This window comes from Thalassophryne amazonica, chromosome 3 (genome assembly GCF_902500255.1).
Source record: "Thalassophryne amazonica chromosome 3, fThaAma1.1, whole genome shotgun sequence".
Lineage (NCBI taxonomy): Eukaryota > Metazoa > Chordata > Actinopteri > Batrachoidiformes > Batrachoididae > Thalassophryne > Thalassophryne amazonica.
This window is the reverse complement of record NC_047105.1, coordinates 103,076,140-103,092,999: the sequence shown is the minus strand read 5'-3', so window position 1 is coordinate 103,092,999 and position 16,860 is coordinate 103,076,140. Positions and strand designations below refer to the sequence as shown.

At 43.0% G+C, this 16,860-nt stretch overlaps 1 protein-coding gene across 1 annotated transcript in view; it reads right to left on the bottom strand.

Annotated features, from left to right (window-relative positions):
- Positions 1-16,860, bottom strand: part of LOC117507346 (inter-alpha-trypsin inhibitor heavy chain H3-like) — a 101,314-nt gene that overhangs the window by 67,259 nt on the left and 17,195 nt on the right. Inside the window, exons 9-12 of the mRNA XM_034167192.1 lie at positions 16,719-16,835; positions 7,967-8,135; positions 7,725-7,850; positions 1,083-1,264 (exon numbers count right to left, since the gene is read on the bottom strand). Coding sequence (XP_034023083.1) covers positions 1,083-1,264; positions 7,725-7,850; positions 7,967-8,135; positions 16,719-16,835 — 594 coding nt within the window. The remainder of the gene's footprint in view (positions 1-1,082; positions 1,265-7,724; positions 7,851-7,966; positions 8,136-16,718; positions 16,836-16,860) is intronic.

Below are 16,860 nucleotides of genomic sequence, written 5' to 3'. Positions count from 1 at the left end.
GCATGACAATGACCCCAAACACACAGCCAGGGCAACTAAGGAGGGGCTCCGTAAGAAGCATTTCAAGGTCCTGGAGTGGCCTGGCCAGTCTCCAGACCTGAACTCAATAGAAAATCTTTGGAGGGAGGTGAAACTCCAAACCTGAAAGATTTGGAGAAGATCTGTATGGAGGAGTGGACCAAAATCCCTGTTGCAGTGTGTGAAAACTTGGTCAAGAACTACAGGAAACGTCTGACCTCTGTAATGGCAGACAAATGTTTCTGTACCAATTGTTAAGCTCTGTTTTTCTAGGGGATCAAATACTTATTTCATGCAATAAAATAAAATCTGGATCATGATTTCAGTTTATATAGCCTTTGAAGGATTACGTCAAAACTGCTAAATGGAGTCAGAACGTTTGCACCACAGATAAATATTAGGACATGGAAGACTCCACTGAATTTTGGAGGCGATCCGGAGCCACATCCAGATTCTGGGTCAGGATTTTACTTTATTGTTGCTTTGAAGGATTATGTCAAAACTACTTCTCGGATTCTCACCAAATTTGCACCACAGACAGATATTACAGCATGGACGACCTCATGAAATTTTGTAGGTGATCCAGATCGGGATCCAGATTCTGGATGAAGATTTCGCTTTATATAGGCTTTGAAGAATTACTTAAAAACAACATCACAGAATCTCACCAAATTTACACCACACACAAAGATTAGAGCATGGAAGACTCCATTAAATTTTGGAGGTGATCTGGTTGTAGATTGGCAGACATCAGAAATCTGTGATTGCTCTTGTTAAACTATGTTTTCAATTTGTGGAACAGAATTCTTTTGGAAATTTCAAATTAGATTTTCTTTTGCCCCTCAATACATTTCAATCAAAAATCTAAGGTGCCTTAAAACTTGTTTGTGCTCTAATTACAATACACTGTCTTCTTACAGGACTTTTGATAAATGTCCACATTTTGGTAAATATTGGAAACGGCTCCAATAAACTATTTCTTTCCATAATTTGTTGTCATCGTTTTTTTTTTTCCTTTTTTAAAATGTTGGATGTACAGTGTGGTCATCTGTTTGTTCTTCCACCTGGAGTTGAAGTGCAGCATCTGAAGCCTCATAGATTCGGCGGGCCAGCCCCTTGTTTTGTTTGCTCATCACATCCAGAAAAGAGTAATCCACATCGTTTCCAAATCCAAGAGAGAACAAGGACATTTTGCCCCCGATGGCGTTCCGTACATTCTCCTGGATTTTATCAATGCGAAACTCACCTTCAAAAGCACAGATAAAAAAACAAAACAAATTTAATTTTAAATCAACACTTCATGACACAAAGCTCATGCTAACACACACAAAATCACAGTGACCAAGCAAGAGCAGTGGATTTCAGGTTTCCACAAATTTCAATAATCTCACACACAGGAACGGCAAAATCAAAACTTTTGTCTGTGAGACACTTGAAATAGTAAATCAAACACATTGTTCAGACTATTATTCACTGTTTTAAACATGGAATTGTGTATAGATAAACTACAGGTTGGATTCCCTTTTTCATGTATGTATCATGCTGTGCTGGCATGTGGAATCATACACCATCACCAAAGAAGGCATGAAACAACAAGAAATACCCAGAAAATCAGTATTTATTTATGATATATATATATATATATATATATATATATATATATATATATATATATATATATATATATATATATATATATATATATATATACGAGGTCTGTTAGAAAAGTATCGGACCTTTTAATTTTTTGCAATAACCTTATGGATTTGAATCACGTGTGATAGCCAAGCTTGAACCTTCATGCGCATGTGTGAGTTTTTTCACACCTGTTGATTATGTCATTTGCCTGTGAGCAGGCTTTGAGTGAGCACTGGTCCTCCCCCCTCGTCGGATTTTCATTGTGAGGAAAATGTCTGAACAGCTGGAGCAGCACTGCATCAGATTTTTCCAGAAACTGTGAGAGACAGCCAGGTGGACACCATTCGTAAAATTCAGATGGCTTTCAGGGACGATTTTATGGGCATCACACAGATTAAGGAGTGTTACAGCCGGTTTAAAGACAGCGCACAATGGCGGAGGGTGCGCCACGCTCCGAGCAGCGATCGACAGGCTGAAATGACCAGATCATTTCCAAACTGAATGCTGTGTTGATCCGGGACGTCATCTGACTACCAGGGAAATGGCAGAAAAAGTGGACATAGCACTTTCCCGGCACATTCCACTGTTAAAGGAGATTTTGTCATGAAAACAGGAGCAGAGGAATTCGCCACGGAGCCGCTAATGGTGGGGACCGAAAACACCTCCGTGTTGGTCTCACAGGACATGTTGTGGCATGCCCAGATCTTTGACAATTTCTGGGATACTCACTCGACTGAAAAGCCACCCAAAGCCGTCTGAATCTTCCGAATGGTGGAAGAGCTGGACATGTCCCGTGAGACTTCCAACACGGAGGTGCTTTTTGTTTTGCGCCATTAGCGGCTCTGTCCTGACGCGCAAATTCCGCCGCACGTCTTTCATTACAAAATCTCCTGTAACAGTGTAATGTGCCGAAAAAGTGCTATGTCCACCTCTCTTGCCATTTCTCTGGTAGTCAGACGACATCCCGGATCAACACAGCCTTCACTTTGGAAATGATCTGGTTGTTTCAGCCTGTCGATGGCCGCTCGAAGCGTGGCGCGCCCTCAGCCGCTGTGGGCCTGTCTTTAATCCGGTTGTAATGCTCCTTAATCTGTGTGATGCCCATAAGATCTTCACCGAAAGCCATCTGAAGTTTCCGAATGGTTTCCACCTGGCCGTCTCTCACAGTTTCTGAAAAAGTTTGATGCAGCAAAGCGGCAGTTGCTCAGCCATTTTCCTGACAATGAAAATCCGCCGAGGGGGCTGGACCACTCCTCCCACAAAGCGTGCTCACAGGCGAATGACACAACCGACAGGCGTGAAAAAACTCACGCATGCGCATGAAGGTTCAAGCTTGGCTGATGCAATCATACGTGATTCAAATCCATAAGGTTATTGCAAAAAATAAAAAGGTCCAATACTTTGCTAACAGACCTCGTATAAGAATATATATATATATATATATATATATATACGAGGTCTGTCAATAAAGTATAGGTCCTTTTTAATTTTTTCAAAAACTATATGGATTTCATTCATATGTTTTTACGTCAGACATGCTTGAACCCTTGTGCGCATGCGTGAGTTTTTCCATGCCTGTCGGTGACGTCATTCGCCTGTGAGCACTCCTTGTGGGAGGAGTCGTCCAGCCCCTCGTCGGAATTCCTTTGTCTGAGAAGTTGCTGAGAGACTGGCGCTTTGTTTGATCAAAATGTTTTCTTAACCTGTGAGACACATCGAAGTGGACACGGTTCGAAAAATTAAGCTGGTTTTCAGTGAAAATTTTAACGGCTGATGAGAGATTTTGAGGTGATACTGTCGCTTTAAGGACTTCCCACGGTGCGAGACGTCGCGCAGCGCTCCCAGGCGCCGTCGTCAGCCTGTTTAAAGCTGAAAACCTCCACATTTCAGGCTCTATTGATCCAGGACGTCGTGAGAGAACAGAGAAGTTTCAGAAGAAGTCGGTTTCAGCATTTTATCCGGATATTCCACTGTTAAAGGAGATTTTTTTTAATGAAAGCCGTGCGGACGGATTGCAGCGTCGGCTCGCAGCCACCGCGACGCTCGCCACAGGAAAAACACCTCCGTTGGAAGCCTTAAGGACAAGTTGGAACATGTCCAGCTGTTAAACAATTTCTCATATACTCACTCCACTGAAAGCCATCAAAAGCCGCCTGGATTTTACAAATGGTTATCAACACGGAGGTTTTTCCTGTGCCGGCTGCGTCCCGACGCGCGGACCCGTCCGCATGTCTTTCATTAAAAAAATCTCCTTTAACAGTGGAATATCCGGATAAAATGCTGAAACCGACTTCTTCTGAAACTTCTCTGTTCTCTCACGACGTCCTGGATCAATAGAGCCTGAAATGTGGAGGTTTTCAGCTTGAAACAGGCTGACGACGGCGCCTGAGAGTGCTGCACGACGTCTCGCACCGAGGGAAGTCCTTAAAGCGACAGTATCACCTCAAAATCTCTCATCAGCCGTTAAAATTTTCACTGAAAACCAGCTTAATTTTTCGAACCGTGTCCACTTCGATGTGTCTCACAGGTTTAGAAAAAATTTTGATCAAACAAAGCGCCAGTCTCTCAGCAACTTCTCAGACAAAGGAATTCCGACGAGGGGCTGGACGACTCCTCCCACAAGGAGTGCTCACAGGCGAATGACGTCACCGACAGGCGTGGAAAAACTCATGCATGCGCACGAGGGTTCAAGCATGTCTGACGTAAAAACATATGAATGAAATCCATATAGTTTTTGAAAAAAATAAAAAGGACCTATACTTTATTGACAGCCCTCGTATATATATAAAATATTAATCAGATAACTGAAAAGTTATCTTTTATGACGATAAACCAATAAACTGCTAAAAAAAATTATCTTTATTACAGATAACCGATAACTATTACTATAAATTCGGATGTGGCCACATCAGATTACACTGTCGGCTTCTGATAAACCAGTTTCACTTTAAGCGTTGCAGGGGCTGCTGGGTAAATTCAAGGATCACAAACACAAAGAACACACGAAAAATGAATAAAAATAAAAAATAAAAACCCAAACACTGTCATCATCTTTCAAAAGCAGTAAAACACAGTATTAGAAGTCACAGTTTATCTCAGTATTAGATACATCGTCATTTATAAGCTAAAAGCTGCTGCTTTTTTCACACGCTTTGAACCCTGCGGCTTAAACAATCAAAATACGTCCATTAATACATTGATTGGCAGAAAACAGTTCAGAAGCTGGAGTTGGAGTTCAGAAGCTCCCGTGACCAGTAAAAAATCAAGGACCGAGACGTCGCCCAGTATGGCGGAGCCGGGGCCCCACCCTGGAGCCAGGCCTGGGGTTGGGGCTCACGCGTGAGCGCTTGGTGGTCAGGCCTTAGCCCATCAGGCCCGGCCGGGCTCAGCCCGAAAGAGCGACGTGGGCTCGCCCTCCTGTGGGTTCACCACCTGCAGAGGGGGCCATGGGGGTCGGGTGCAGAGAAGATTGGGTGGCGGTCGAGGGCAAATGGCCCGGCAGCCCGGTCCACGTTTACAGCCCCTGGCTGTTGGGACGTGGAATGTCACCTTGCTGGGGGGGGAAGGAGCCTGAGCTTGTGCGGGAGGTTGAGAGATACTGACTAGAGATAGTCAGGCTCACCTCCATGCATAGCTTGGGCTCCTGGAGAGGGGCTGGACGCTCCACTTTTCTGGCGTTGCCCACGGGGAGAGGCGGAGAGCTGGGGTCGCATTGTTTATTGCTCCCCAGCTCAGTCGCCATGTGGTGGAGTTCACTCCGGTGAACGAGAGGGTCGCGTCCCTATGCCTTTGGGTCGGGGACAGGTCTCTCACTGTTGTCTCGGCCTATGGGCCGAGCGGCAGTGCAGAGTACCCGACCTTCTTGGAGTCCCTGGGAGGGGTACTAGATAGTGCTCCGACTGGGGACTCCATTGTTCTCCTGGGGGATTTCAATGCCCACGTGGGCGGCTACAGTGAGAACTGGAGGGGGTGATCGGGAAGTACGGCATCCCCGATCTGAAGCCGAGTGGTGTTCAGTTGTTGGACTTCTGTGCTAGTCACAGTTTGTCCATCACGAACACCGTGTTCGAGCACAAGGGTGTCCATAAGTGCACGTGGCACCAGGACACCCTAAGCCAGAGGTCAATGATCGACTTTGTATTCGTATCATCTGACCTTCGGCCACGTGTCTCGGACACTCGAGTGAAGAGAGGGGCTGAGCTGTCAACCGATCACCACCTGGTGGTGAGTTGGATCCGCTGGGAGGGGAGGAAGCCGGTCAGACCTGGCAGGCCCAAACGTATCATGAGGGTCTGCTGGGAACGACTGGTGGATCCCTCTGTCAGCGAGGTCTTCAACTCCCAACTCCGGGAGAGCTTCTCTCAGATCCCGGGGGAGGTTGGAGACATGGAGTCTGAGTGGACCATGTTCTCCACCTCCATTGTCGATGTGGCCGCTTGTAGCTGTGGTCACAAAGTCTCTGGTGCCTATCACGGCGGCAATCCCCGAAGCCGGTGGTGGACGCCGGAAGTAAGGGATGCCGTCAAGCTGAAGAAGGAGTCCTACTTGTCTTTGTTGGCAGGTGGGACCCTGGAGGCAGCTGAGAGGTACCAAGCGTGCCGTAGCCCGTGTGGTCTCAGAGGCAAAACTCGGGTCTGGGAGGAGTTCGGGGAGGCCATGGAGGAGGACTATTGGTCGGCCTTGAAGAAATTCTGGCAAACCGTCCAACACCTCGGGAGGCGGAAGCAGTTCTCCACCAGCACTGTCTACGGTGTGGGTGGGGAGCTGTTGACCCTGACTGGGGATGTTGTCGGGCGGTGGAAGGAATACTTCGACGATCTCCTCAATCCCATCGTCACGTCTTTCGAAGAGGAAGCAGAGACTGGGGACTCAGAGGCAGACTCATCCATTACCCAGGCCGAAGTCACCGAGGTGGTTAGAAAGCTCCTCGGTGGTAAGGCTCCTGGGGTGGATGAAATCCGTCCTGAGTACCTTAAGTCTCTGGATGTTGTGGGACTGCCTTGGCTGACACGCCTCTGCAACATCGCGTGGCAGTCGGGGACAGTGCAGACCGGGGTGGTGGTCCCTCTGTTTAAGAAGGGTGACCGGAGGGTGTGTTCCAACTACAGGGGGATCACACTCCTCAGCCTCCCCAGTAAGGTCTATTCCAGTGTACTGGAGAGGAGAATTCGACCGATAGTCGAACCTCGGATTCATGAGGAGCAGTGTGGTTTTCATCCTGGTCGCGGCACACTGGACCAGCTCTACACGCTCCATCGGGTGCTCGAGGGTTCATGGGAGTTCGCCCAACCAGTCCACATGTGCTTTGTGGATCTGGAGAAGGCATTCGACTGTGTCCCTCGGGGCACCCTGTGAAGGGTGCTCCGGGAGTACGGGGTCCGGGGTCCTTTGCTAAGGGCTATCCGGTCCCTGAACGACCGCAGCAGGAGCTTTGTTCACTTTTGAGCTTAATGAAGACATCATCAGCAAGCGACAAGCAGCCACTCTGCTACAAACACACAACAAATGGACTAAAATGTTTGATTTTAGGGTTTATAAACATTTTTGACCGTTAAACTTTACCAGCAAAAAAAAATGTTATCGGACTGAAAGTTATCAGAACTAAATTTATCGGAAGATAATTGGTCCAGTGATTGTTTAAAAACATTAGCTTCAATAATTATCTGCTGTTGGATTAGCTGAACTGCGCTCACCACTATATATATATATATAGAGAGAGAGAGAGAGAGAGAGAGAGAGAGAGAGAGAGAGAGAGAGAGAGAGAGAGAGAGAGAGAGAGAGAGAGAGAGAGAGAGTAGTTGAGGGCCAGTGTCCTGCAACTTTTAGATGTGTCCATGGTCCAACATACCTGAATCAAATGGCTGAATTGCCTCCTCAGTATGAAGTCAACTTCTCCAGATTGCTGCTAATGACCTCATTAACTGACTTAGATCTGTTGAAGCAGAGACACATCTAAACGTTGCAGGCCCACGGCCCTCAAGGAGTGAAGTTGAAGACCCTGTATTTACTGTTTTGACCCCTGTTGGCTGCCGTCCATAAGTGGTGTGAAATATAAACTACAAACTCACCAGAGTTTGGCATTCCATCAGTGAGTAAAATAATCATATCACTGCTTCTCTCTGGGATCTTCTTCTCCTTCCTGTCTTTTATGAGCATTTCCACACCTCTCAACACGGCACCGTTGATATCAGTAGCTGAGAGGAGAGGTACAGATTGCAAAATATACACAGCACGAGTCTAGATTTGTTACAGTCACCTCTAAAAAATGTTGAGCATTAATGTGAATACATGAATACATTTTTTTTCTAACCTCCATTGTCCCTTATGTTTCTGACATATGCCAAGGCCTCAACCACATTGTCCTTTGATGCTTTCATAAGAGATTGCTTCCAGACATTGATGTTATGATCAAACTGAATGAGGGCAAAGTGGTCGTCCTCATGGAGATCTTTAAGGATGGCCAACATTGCCTCCCTGGTCTGAAAACAGATTTGTGGTCAAAGGTCAAAATCTGCATACTTGGACACATTGCATATCACAAAGTTAAAGGACAGAACGTATAACAACTCAGATTTATGCTACTGGATGTCATGTGGTAATACTGTATATCTGTATTAGTTTGTGCACTTCTGTGAACAGTCTGTCAGCATAAAGCAATCAAAACAAACAACAACAGAGACTACTGAAAAGAAGGTACTCGTTAGTACTTGCTGGTGGTGTCACTCTATCAGCTTTTAAAACAAGTTAATTTTCTTGTGGTGGGACAAAGTGCCGGTGTTCTCTGATTCAGACTGACAACGCACCGGGAGCAGACAAACACAGAGGGAGTTTTAAATAACACTATGTTTCTTCAGTCATGACAGGGAGCTAAAGTATTTTCACACATCGTTTTCCAAAATAAAGAGTGAAATGACAGAACAGGTAGGAATAACCCGTTTTGCCCCACTGGCAACAATTGTTGCCAAAGTGTATCACTGTCATTTTCTACTCACAATAAAAAATCTCAAAGGCAACTTTTTCCATTTATAAAAAATAAATAAAATCTGGACATAAACAGGTTAAGACTTTATATTTACTCAGTGTGTGAGTGGCTTTAATATTTAAAAGAGTCTGAACTATTTGCATGACTGCAGCTTTCACTTGTTGAGCCAGTTAATGGACAGGGGCAGGTTCACGCCTCCCTTTTGTAACCAGTCCATAATTTTCCGTACCCAGACAAAGGGTGCCAAAGAAATGGTACGGTACAGTTTGATTATTTTGGTACCCATTCCTCTGGATATGAAAACGCACAATACACCATTATTAGGTAGCTGACACAATCTGTATGTACTGTGGTTGTCCAGAACATGTCAAATACATTGACAAGTTAGTATGCGTTGGAGATGTTACACGTAGGGTCAAAGGAAATTATACATAGGTTTTCGGCATACTAGACATTAGCTCGATGTACGAGGTCTATTAGAAAAGGATCCGACCTTATTATTTTTTTCAAAAACCATATGGATTTGAATCACGTGTGATTACATCAGACATGCTTGAACCCTCGTGGGCATGCAAGAGTTTTTTCATGCCTGTTGGTTACGTCATTCGCCTGTGGGCAGTCTTTGAGTGAGGAGTCGCCCACCCTCTCGTCGATTTTTCATTGTTTAGGAATGGCTCAGAGACTGCTGCTTTGTTTGATCAAAAATTTTTCAAAAGCTATAAGGCACAACTGAGTGGACACCATTCGATAAATTCAGCTGGTTTTCGGTAAAAATTTTAACGGCTGATGAGAGATTTTGGTGTGTAAGTGTCGCTTTAAGGACGGCCCACGGCGCCTGACGGCGAGCTACGCTTCGAGGCGGCAGCGTCTCACCGTTTCAAGTTGAAAACTTCCACATTTCAGGCTCTGTTGACCCAGGAAGTCATCAGAGAACAGAGAACTTTCAGAAGAAGTCGGCATGAGGAGTTTATTCAGACATTCCATTGTTAACGGACATTTTGTAATGAAAGAACGTGCGGGCAGAGTCGCATGTCGGGCCGGACCCGACCGCGGGGGGTCGCGACAGGAAAAACACCTCCATTGGAAACCTTAACGGACAAGTTGGAACATGCCCAAGCTGTTAACAATTTCTCAGTTACTCACTTGTTGAAAGCCATCAAAAGCCGCCTGAATTTTACAAATGGTTTTCAACACGGAGGTGTTTTTCCTGTCGCGGCGCACACAGATTCGCCGAGTCATCACGGAAACGACTCGGCGAATTTGCACGCACGTCTTTCATTACAAAATGTCCTTAAACAGTGGAATGTCCGCATAAAGTCCTCATGCCGGCCTCTTCTGAATCTTCTCTGTTCTCTCACGACGTCCTGGGTGAATTAAGCCTTAAATTAGGATGTTTTCAGCTCGAAACAGGCCGACGACGGCGCCTGGAAGCGCTGCGCAACGTCCCGCTCCGTGGGAAGTCCTTACAGTGACAGAAACACCCCATAATCTCTCATCAGCCGTTAAACTTTTCACCGAAAACCAGCTTAATTTTTCGAATAGTGTCCACTCGGATATTCCTCACAGGTCCAGAAAAAATTTTGATAAAGCAACGCGCGCCGTCTCGAGCAGCGTGTGAAACAAAGGAATTCAGCCGAGAGGGCGGGACCACATCTCACTCAAGGCCTGCCCACAGGGAAATGACGTCACCGACACGCGTGAAAAAACTCACGCATGCGCACGAGGGTTCAAGCATGATTGGTGTAATCGCACGTCATTCAAATCCATATAGTATAAAAAAAAATAAAAGTGTTGGTTATCAGCCATACGCTGGCATGTGTCGAAAATATTGTGCATGCCCAAAATGTTTCCACAAACTCACCATGCTATGATGTATACCAGCGTGGTTCAACATGCTCTTAACTAAAACAACACGTAGCCATACCTTATTAGATGTGCAACAACATATTAGGCGTATTTTTAATACATCGACATATGCAGGGTAAATCATCAAACTGACTGACCAACTCCAGGACCTATTGACCTCTGCAGTTTACACTGCTTTTTCCCACTGTGCAGCCTTTTTATGACTTGCTGCTTTTTCGATTGTTGCACTCAATTTTATGTGGATTATATATTTGTAATATTTAATTATTTATATTTATTTATTTATTTTCCATATTTTATCATTCATATTTATTTAGTTCAGAAATTATTTCGTATTGATTTTAGTATTATCTATTTATTTAGAACATAATACCACTGGTCCAGGGGACAAATTTTGTTTGCATGTGAAACATGCAAATGACAAAAAAAATGAACCTTGAACATGTTAATACAGCTGCATTTTCAGTTAGTTTGCAAAAACAGCATCAGGCGGAGTTTCAGATACACATACACACAGTCAGATAAAATATTCACAGTAGCAGTTATATAACGCGATTAAAACAGAGAGCAGACTCAGGATCCAACAGACTGTCACATGTCTGTCTCCTCTCTGTATGCAGTACTGAACCGGGTGGCATGCACAACGCTCGTGCTCATTCCTGAGATTGCAGAAAGTCCTGAAGCCCCTGAAAATATATTCCCAACTTTTTTCCAGGCATCTGCTCACAGGTCCATGGATCTGAATGAATGCTGAGCCATCACTGTCATATGAATGGTCAGTAGTTTCATGTTCTGATGTTGCAACATTCAGGCTATTGTGCTGTTTCTGCGTTTGCTCGGACTGACATCACCTGCCAAGAAATGCCAAGAAAGGCAGAGTACAACATTTTCTGGACATGTACATAGGCTGGAGTAACCATCTTAAAAAATGTCGGGATATATGTATATTTATTAATAACATTTTTGATCAATTCCAATTTTTACATAAGTAACATAAGCTTTTATTGTTACTCTTTTTATTGCAAAATACAATTTATTGATACTTTCTTCAGACAGTGAGGCTGAGAATAGTTTGGAAAAATCTCAGTAATTGTTACGTAAACCAATTCTGCAGCCCAAAGAGCTGAGTTCCTTCTATCTACACTTAAATACCATCTCACTTGTGGAAGATAATTTCTCTCTGCTTTGCACTTTGAGGATTTCCAACCCAGGTTGCAGGTTTAATTCCATAAATATATCTGACTTGAACTGTGGATCTTGGTGTTGCTGTCAATACAGTAGTGGGTCACAAAATCATGGTAATCCCTCTCCCAGAATAGCGGATGAAAACATGATAGAATACAGCGCGATGTCTGCTTGAGTGTTTTTCAAAAAAGTACCATTTACTGGAGAAAATGCTTGAAAATCTAAATAAAGCATTTATTTCATAAAATGTGTCACTGTTATTGTACACCCAAGAAGAAAAATGAAAGGTGGGTGTCAAAAAAAATGGCTGTTTAAAATGATTGAAACACCACAATCCTGACATCTAGTGGACATTTATATTATTGTTTCTGAAACTGATCTCCAATTCCAAACACTACTACAGTCTAAACTAACCAGTTACTTCAGAAAACGATGAACAGTGTTGAAGTAGTAAGGCAGGGATCGTTTGAGTGGCACTGGCAGGTAGTGGAACCAAAGTGGCAGCCTGTGGCACCACAGTAGCACCAAAGTAGCAGCTCAGTGGCAGCCTGTAGCACCTTAGTGGCTTTCTGTGACCCTGCAGTGGCATCAATTTAGCATCTCAGTGGCAACCAGTGACAGTGCAAAATTGCCTCAATCACAGCTTGTGGCACCACAGTGACGCCACATCGGCAGCATGTAGATTGTGGCAAAATGTCAGCAATTGAAAGACTTGCTGTCAAATATTTTAGGTTCAGGCAGCGCTTTTGTTCTTTTTGATCTAAAGATGGGCAAAATCATATCTCCATTGGGGGAAGAGATTACATGAAAAGAATGAAAAACAAAAAATAATGTGGTGCCACAGGCTGTCACTAAAGTGTCACTAGGGCCATTTCAAGGCATTTGGGGGCCCCAAGCAAAATGGTCTTGGAGGCCCCCCTACAATTCACCAGCCCACCCCGTCTGTCCAAAGCCTGCACAACCTACAGCATAGACTCACCGTTTAAGGTCACACTTTATATCAATAAAATATTTCTTTGGCGGTGCATTTGAACATTTGCAAAAACCCCACCACCATCCCATAATAACCAGCATATAAAGAGAGTACAAATTGTGTAGTAACTACAAAATCCAAAATGCTTCAAAAATGTGCACAGTAACTACAACAAACATACTTTAAAAAGGTTATTAAAAATAAGTTATTAACAAAAGTAGTATTTAAATGTGAACAGGTATAAGTTGTTAACTTGAAGTTAGTGAAGTATTGTGTTTGTACAACCCCAATTCCAATGAAGTTGGGACGTTGTGTGAAATGTATATAAAAACAGAATACAATGATTTGCAAATCCTCTTCAACTTATATTCAATTGAATACACCACAAAGACAAGATATTTAATGTTCAAACTGATAAACTTTATTGTTTTTGTGCAAATATTTGCTCATTTTGAAATGCATGCCTGCAACACGTTCCAAAAAAGCTGGGACAGTGGTGTGTTTGCCATTGTGTTACATCACCTTTCCTTCTAACAACACTCAGTAAGCATTTGGGAACTAAGGACACTAATTGTGAGTGTCATGATTGGGTATAAAAGGAGCATCCCGAAAGGCTCAGCCATTCACAAGCAAAGATAGGGCAAGGATCACCACTTTGTGAGCAACTACAGTTAATAGTTTAACAACAATGTTTCTCAACATTCAATTGCAAGGAATTTAGGGATTCCATCATCTACAGTCCATAATATAATCAGAAGATTCAGAGAATCTCGAAAACCTTCTACACGTAAATGGCAAGGGCGAAAACCAACACTGAATGCCTGTGACCTTCGATCCCTCAGGTGGCACTGCATTAAAAACCGACATCATTGTGTAAAGGATCTTACCATGTGGGCTCAGGAACACTTCAAAAAAACATAGTCAGTTAACATAGTTCGTTGCTACATCTGCAAGTGCAAGTTAAAACTCTAACATGCAAAGCGAAAGCCATACATCAGCAAAATCCAGAAACTCCGCTGCCTTCTCTGGGCCCAAGCTCATTTGAAATGGACAGACGCAAAGAGGAAAAGTGTGCTGTGGTCTGATGAGTCCACATTTCAAATTGGTTTTTGGAAATCATGGACGTTGTGTCCACCAGACAAAAGAGGAAAAAGACCATCCAGACTGTTATTAGAGCAAAGTTCAAAAGCCAGCATCTGTGATGGTATGGGGGTGTGTTAGTGCCCATGGCATGGGCAACTTACACATCTGTGATGGCACCATCAATGCTGAAAGGTACATCCAGGTTTTGGAGCAACACATGCTGCCATCCAAACAACGTCTTTTTCAGGGACGTCCCTGCTTATTTCAGCAAGACAATGCCAAGCCACATTCTGCATGTGTTACAACAGCGTGGCTTCATAGTAGAACAGTGCGGGTACTAGGCTGGCCTGCCCGCAGTCCAGACCTGTCGCCCACTGAAAATGTGTGGAGCATTATGAAGCGCATAATACAACAACGGACACCCCGGACTGTTAAACAACTGAAGTCGTACATCAAGCAAAAATGGGAAAGAATTCCACCTACAAAGCTTCAACAATTAGTGTCCTCAGTTCCCAAAAGCTTATTGAGTGTTGTTAGAAGGAAAGGTGATGTAACACAGTGCTAAACATACCACTGTCCCAACGTTTTTGAAAGGTGTTGCAGGCATCCATTTCAAAATGAGCAAATATTTGCACAAAAACAATAAAGTTGATCAGTTTGAACATTAAGTATCTTGTCTTGTGGTGTATTTAGTTGAATATAGGTTGAAGAGGATTTTCAAATCATTGTATTCTGTTTTTATTTACATTTTACACAACGTCCCAACTTCATTGGAATTGGGGTTGGAGATGTACATCAATAGATCTATATCTATATATCTATATAGATATATACTATCTATCTATCTTGCTATATATCTATATCTATATATCTATATCTATATAGATATAGATATATTTATATAGATATACACAATGGTGGGCACAGTTCAGCTAACCCAATAACAGCTAATTATCGAAGCTAATGTTTTTGCTAGCGGATTAGCTTTTCAAATAAGTTTTGAAAACCACCATCGGACCAATTATGTTCCAATAAATTTAGTTCTGATAACTTTCAGTCTGATAACTTTTTTTGCTGGTAAAATGAGCAAAGTTTAACGGGCGAAAACGTTTGTAAACCCTAAAATCAAACATTTTAGTCCATCTGTTGTGTTTGTAGCAGACTGGCTGCCTGTCGCTCGCTGATGACATCATCATTCAGCACAAAACATGATTGGCCAGTCGACGCAGGGAGCATTGTGGGTAGTGTAGTTCAGGTTCACTTTGGACATTACAGGGAGTCGTCCACTCAACACAAAAACAAAACGGACTAATTTAGCATTATTTTATTTTGTTTCTTTGTGGCTCACGGTATAATATAATCGCCAAGACTCGGTGGGGGAGAGCAGCTCTCACGGCGCAGCTGTGTACAGAGGGACTTTTCGTCACCGCTAAGACACTGTTTTGGATTTTTTTTTTTTAAAAGGACGCTTTTTATTTATTCAGATGAATCCTACTGAAACTAACAGGTAAGAATTTACATGTCTTTTACTCTTCCAATCAATGCATTAATGGATGTATTTCGGTTGTTTAAGCCACAGGGTTCAAAGTATGTGAAAAAAGCAGCAGCTTTTTAGTTCGTAAATGACGGTGTATCTAATACTGAGATAAACTGTGACTTCTCATACTGTGTTTTTCTGCTTTTGAAAGATGATGACAATGTTTGGGGTTTTATTTTTTTATTCATTCATTTTTCGTGTGTTCTTACGTATGTGTTTGTGATCCTTGAATTTACCTAGCAGCGAAAAGTAAAAGTGAAACTGGTTTATCAGAAGCCAACAGTGTAATCTGTTGTGGCCGCATCCAATCAATACTACAAGTTATTGGTTATCTGTAGTAAAGATACATTTTTTTTTTTAGCAGTTTATCGGTTTAGCGTCATAAAAGACAACTTTTCAGTTATCGGATTAATGGTTATTGAAGCTAACGTTTTGGTTAGCTGTGCCCACCACTGTATATATATATATATATATATATATATACGTTAGCTGTTTTATATGACGATATAAATGAAACATGGACACAACACAAATTTTGACGGAAATCCATATACAAGCAGAGGTTTTGCACCTATGAATTTGTCCAATTATCACTTACCACTGTCCTGGTTTTTTTTTTCTTACTATTCCTTTCTCTTCTTTCTCTTCTGGTATCCTGACAAATAACTCTGCTTCATGATTGCTGAAGACTTGGATTTTGCCAGTGTCCCAAGTCCCATATGTAAGTACCTGTCGAGATGAGCTCCACTGCGCAACTGCACTCACCACACCTGTCAAGTTGAGTTACATCACATGGTGGGAAGGGTCCCCTTGAGGGGGATTCTGATAACAGTGCTGTTGCAGTTTCCTGCATTGACTGTCACAGAATTTAAAGTGGCGCTCACAGTTTGTCTTTGCATAAAAATCATAACCTGTCATTGTCTTGGAGCCCAAACCAGGTCAGGGCCCCAAGCAATTCATTGGTTTCTTGCCTTGTTGCAACGGGCCTGGGTGTCATTGGAGGCTGCTAGCCTCTCTCCCAGTTAGGACACCCACCTTCACCTTCACCTCACCCACCTTCACTGCAACTACTACTAATAATAATAATAATTATTATAATAAGGGTAAATGGACTGCATTTATATAATGCTTTTCCATCTGCATCAGACACTCAAAGTGCTTTACAATAATGCCTCACATTCACACCGATGTGAAGGTGCTGCCATACAAGGTACTCACTACACACCGAGAGCAACTAGGGGATTAAAGACCTTGCCCAAGGGCCCTTAGTGATTTTCCGGTCAGGCTGGGATTTGAACAATGCAATAGTAAATTAATATGAGAGGCTGTCACATGTAAAACAAACAAAGAACACAATAGTTTCATCTCTGTTATGTTTGTTTTGATATCAGTATAACAGAACCATGTTAGTTTTGAAGCTTTGGACAGAGTTTCACCTGACGCATCTTTGTTCCACTCATTGAGCCACTCCTGTCTATGACGAACACCACATTCTTTGGGATTCTGGGTAAGTCAGACGGAGCAAAGAAGTGTACAAAATATCCATTCACAATCTGAAGAGAAAAAAAATGTAATTAT